At 44.7% G+C, this 4120-nt stretch overlaps 1 protein-coding gene across 1 annotated transcript in view; it reads right to left on the bottom strand.

Annotated features, from left to right (window-relative positions):
- enpp2l (ectonucleotide pyrophosphatase/phosphodiesterase 2-like) overlaps positions 1–301 on the bottom strand; it is a 32104-nt gene extending 31803 nt beyond the window's left edge. Inside the window, exon 1 of the mRNA XM_031878504.1 lies at positions 125–301. Coding sequence (XP_031734364.1) covers positions 125–142 — 18 coding nt within the window. The 5' untranslated portion in view covers positions 143–301. The remainder of the gene's footprint in view (positions 1–124) is intronic.
- Between the last annotated feature and the right edge of the window lie 3819 nt (positions 302–4120).

The following is a 4120-nucleotide window of genomic DNA, read 5'->3' as shown; positions in this document are numbered from 1 at the left end:
GAGAGAGAGAGAGAGAGAGAGAGAGAGAGAGAGAGAGAGAGAGAGAGCCGGAGAAACGCAACCATATGAAAAGCTAAAACAAAGCGACGTCAAATATCAAACCCGCCACACAGTCTTACCGTACCAAATTTCCTAATAGCATGTTCCAAACAGCGAATCCACTTGGAGCATTCCCCCTGAAAACAGAAAAAGAAAGCTCCGAAAATGTGTCCAACGTCCGGTAGAAGCTGTGTTGCGCCTCTGCAGATCGATGGAGCAGAGCGCAGGGGTCCAACTCTCTCTCTCTCTCTCTCTCTCTCTCTCTCTCTCGATATCCCGTTGTTTGCCTTTGCTTTGCCTCTGCCTCTCTCTCGGTCTTGGGCCAATAAGCATGAAGTAATGGTGACAGCTGCTCTGTGGTACAACAGTGCGCGCTCCGGAGTCCAACTCAGAGAGAGAGAGAGAGAGAGAGAGAGAGAGAGAGAGAGAGAGAGAGAGGAGAAGAAGGGCTGCAGCTTCATGCTATAAATGTATAGCATATAAATGTCATTGGTTTATGTGAAACTTCATAGGAGAGATAAGTTATGAAGGCAGTAGGCAATGACCTGTGAGTGCCATTGTGCTGCAATATCGAGGAGCCAAAACAAAAGTAACTTTACGTTGATGTAACAGTAAAGGAATCTTAACTCAGCGTTTCATAACAGAACTGTTTTGGATTTTGCAGAGAAAAGCTGCAGCACTGGTGTGAATCAAAGTGCTGACTCACCAGCTCAAAGAATTACACGCTGACTGATCAGATGCTCTGCTATCCTGATGTCTTACCGTAAATATTGCAGCAGCACACAGTGACTGTAAGCTGACATTGCAGAAAGGTAAACAACACGGTTGTTTTCCCGCCATCGTGAGTCTGTAAGTGACCCTGAGAAGAAATAATTGAGAGTAGCGGTGAAAACAAGGTTAAGACTCTGCAGCCGATCTAGCAGCGAACTGCTGTTTGTAAAGGAAACAAACGGTTGAGTACATGAAACAAAGTGTTTGGACCAAAATCACGTTTTTTCAAGAATTTCTTTGGCTTTTTTCGCCGTTTTTAGACAGATGACAGCGAAGAGGCAACCGAGGAAATGATAGTCACAGAATGCAACCTATTGGGTTTGTGCTTCTTTGTAGTCTCTTTGGAGTTGTTTTGTGTCTCTGTGTAGTTATTTTGTGTCTTTTCTCTTCGTCTCTCTGTAGTCCCTGACGCTTCAGTAATCCGTCCATGTCAGAAATGTGTTCCCAACTTTCAGAAACCCATAGTAGGCTGAGTGAACCAGTCCGGACTGAGACTGTTGTTGATGCCCACAATAATGACAGGAAGTTAATCAGACTAAAACACCAAAGGACAATGGACCAAACACAGAAAAGAGTCAGCATGATGTCAGAAGGGCCCCAAATCCCTAAACACACCTTATTCGTTTCACGAGGTGACACTGAACCTGAAAGACACCTGAGGCCCGCGGTGAGCTGACAGCGAGCTGAGCTGTGAGACATCTCACTGTTTTCCTCCGCAAACAATGAGACAAAGAGGCCCCGCTGTGCAGAGAGCTCCCCTGTTGAAAGCTGTCTCTGCAGCGGATAAATACCTCCGCTGCGAGACGAGTATCAGCCTTCCTACGATGTTTGTCCGTGTTGTGATTTTGGATGAATACCGCAGAAAGCCGCAGCATTACGCTTCTTTTCACAGCGCTGCTATCAAAACACATCGGGGCGTTTTGAAAGGCTCTGCTCTCGCTGACAAGCCTGCTCTCTGCTGAGAACATTCTGTTCATGGGGGTAGATGGGTGAGGTAGGGGGCGCTGGACATCTCCCGGCTTTGAAAGTGATCTGTACATCCACCACCTCGGGGGAAACATCCTCATCTTACAAAGACCACACACATACATAAACGTTCACATATGCACAGAGGAACCCCCATACACAAAGACATTCATGGACGTGAGGACAAGAGATAGTTGAAGTGACGGAGCCTCATTCGCGGTTGTTTCTGAGGCCTGTTGGCACAAACACACACACACACACACACACAGAGACACATGCTGCCCCTGGCACAGATTACCTACCATAAGCCGCAAAACAATCTGATTGGCCGACGTGTCCCCTGTCGCCCTGAGGCCGCGCTTAGCCGGTTGATCTTGGCAGGAAGTCAGACTGCAGCTTGAGTTTCAGCACACCTGGACAGGTACAGGCGGGCATTCAGCAACATCCATAGGGGGAGACACTACAGGTGAATAGGGTTAAAAACTTAACTTGTAGATATCGCCGAGACAGTTCTCCAGTTGATTACTTACATTAAAGTGCAGTGTGATCTGACGACATCTAGACGTGAGGTTGCAGGTTGCAACCAACTGAAACTTCTTCCGTGTGCGAAGCGTGAAGGAGACGTACGGTCGCCAATTCAAAAACACAAAAACGTGAATGGCCCATTCTAGAGATTCACCTGTACTGTACCTTTAATACAAATATTTATTTGTACGACACCCTTTCTGAAATGTTATATTTACACAACTGATGCATTATCTTGGGAAATGTGTGCTAGTGTGCGTTCATTTCTTGAACATAAATATGAACATTGGTTAAAGCCAGGTTCAAAAGTCTTGTTTCACTTCGTTGACATATTAGAGTCATGATATCTCTCTGTATCTCTTCATAAGTCAGAAAATACTGTCAACAGCCATAAAAAAATCTATTTTGCAACAGGTTTTTTCTTTCATCAGCACAAAAACTTTTTTATTTTAGTATCTGTATCTGTACTCAAAGAAATAATAATGACGGTCCATGTGCAGCTCCTTGCAGATGAAAAAGGTCACACTTGCTGCTTTGTCTCCTCTCCGTCGATCACGATGATGTGATGTCATCCTGCATCAAAGCCCCCGACACCGAGGGGACTCAGGCCTCAGCGCCCGAGGACGAGCTTTACTCAGACGTGGCTGAGGTTCTGATCCTCGTTGTCACCAGATCAATACTACGAGTCAGGGATCTGATGAGCTGAGTGAAGGTCGGGTTGAGTGTTTCCCACACAGACAAACATTTCTTTAACCCTTAATCATCTGGCTGATCTGATTGTGCCGACAATCAACGACTCAGTGTCATAGATTCTTCCCTCGCTAGAGAAGCCTTGTAATTATAAGTGTCGTCCTGATTTATAGAAGAATCACCCGTGATGACTGATGAGTTATTAATATTTAGAATCTGAGACTGAAGTGTAGGGAGTCATGTCATGGTGTTTTTACAATGCTGTCGTTTAACTTCAAAACACGTGGGCACAAACATGGGCGGTTAGTGAGGACAAATATTTGTACGAAATGATTCAGACATGTAAACTGATTTGTGATGTTTCCACCTCGAGGTCAAACTCAATTTCAGGGAAAGAACGGCAAGTGAGGAAGTGAGAGAGGAAGAAGTTAGCAAAGTGGGAGGATTCATCAAGATTTATGTATTTTATTGTATTGTACATTGTAAAGTGACAGTAATATCAACCATTCTTTGTCACCACAAGGAAAAGATGTACATGTACAAATATACACAGTAAACATGTACACAGTAAAAATATACACATTATTAGTGAGATCATTAGTGAGAGTGACAACTTGTTGAATGAAGTTTTTTCTGAACCCCGTATTGTTTCTTTTAGACACACTCAGACACAGACTCATGAATTCATCTCTAAAATAATAAAAATCGTTGGTTGAACAAACCATTTGGTTGGTTGGTTTTGTTTGCTTGGATGGTTTGGTTGGTTGGTTTGGTTGGTTGGATGGTTGGTTGGTTTGGTTGGTTTGGTTGGTTGGTTGCTTGATTGGTTGGATGGTTGGTTGGTTGGATGGTTGGTTGGTTGTTTGGATGGTTGGTTGGATGGTTGGTTGGTTGTTTGGTTGGTTGGTTTGGTTGGTTTGGTTGGTTGGTTGGGTGGTTGATTGGTTGCTTGCTTGCTTGCTTGATTGGTTGGATGGTTGGATGGTTGGATGGTTGGTTGGTTGTTTGGATGGTTGTTTGGATGGTTGGATGGTTGGTTGGATGGTTGGTTGGTTGGGTGGTTGGTTGGTTGGGTGGTTGGGTGGTTGGATGGTTGGTTGGTTGGTTGGTTGGATGGGTGGTTGGTTGG

The sequence above is a fragment of the Anarrhichthys ocellatus genome, unplaced genomic scaffold, assembly GCF_004355925.1.
Source record: "Anarrhichthys ocellatus isolate YVR2014 unplaced genomic scaffold, GSC_Weel_1.0 scaffold183, whole genome shotgun sequence".
NCBI classification, from domain to species: Eukaryota; Metazoa; Chordata; class Actinopteri; order Perciformes; family Anarhichadidae; genus Anarrhichthys; species Anarrhichthys ocellatus.
Note: the sequence above shows the minus strand (reverse complement) of the source record. Positions and strands in the feature narration are given on the sequence as shown.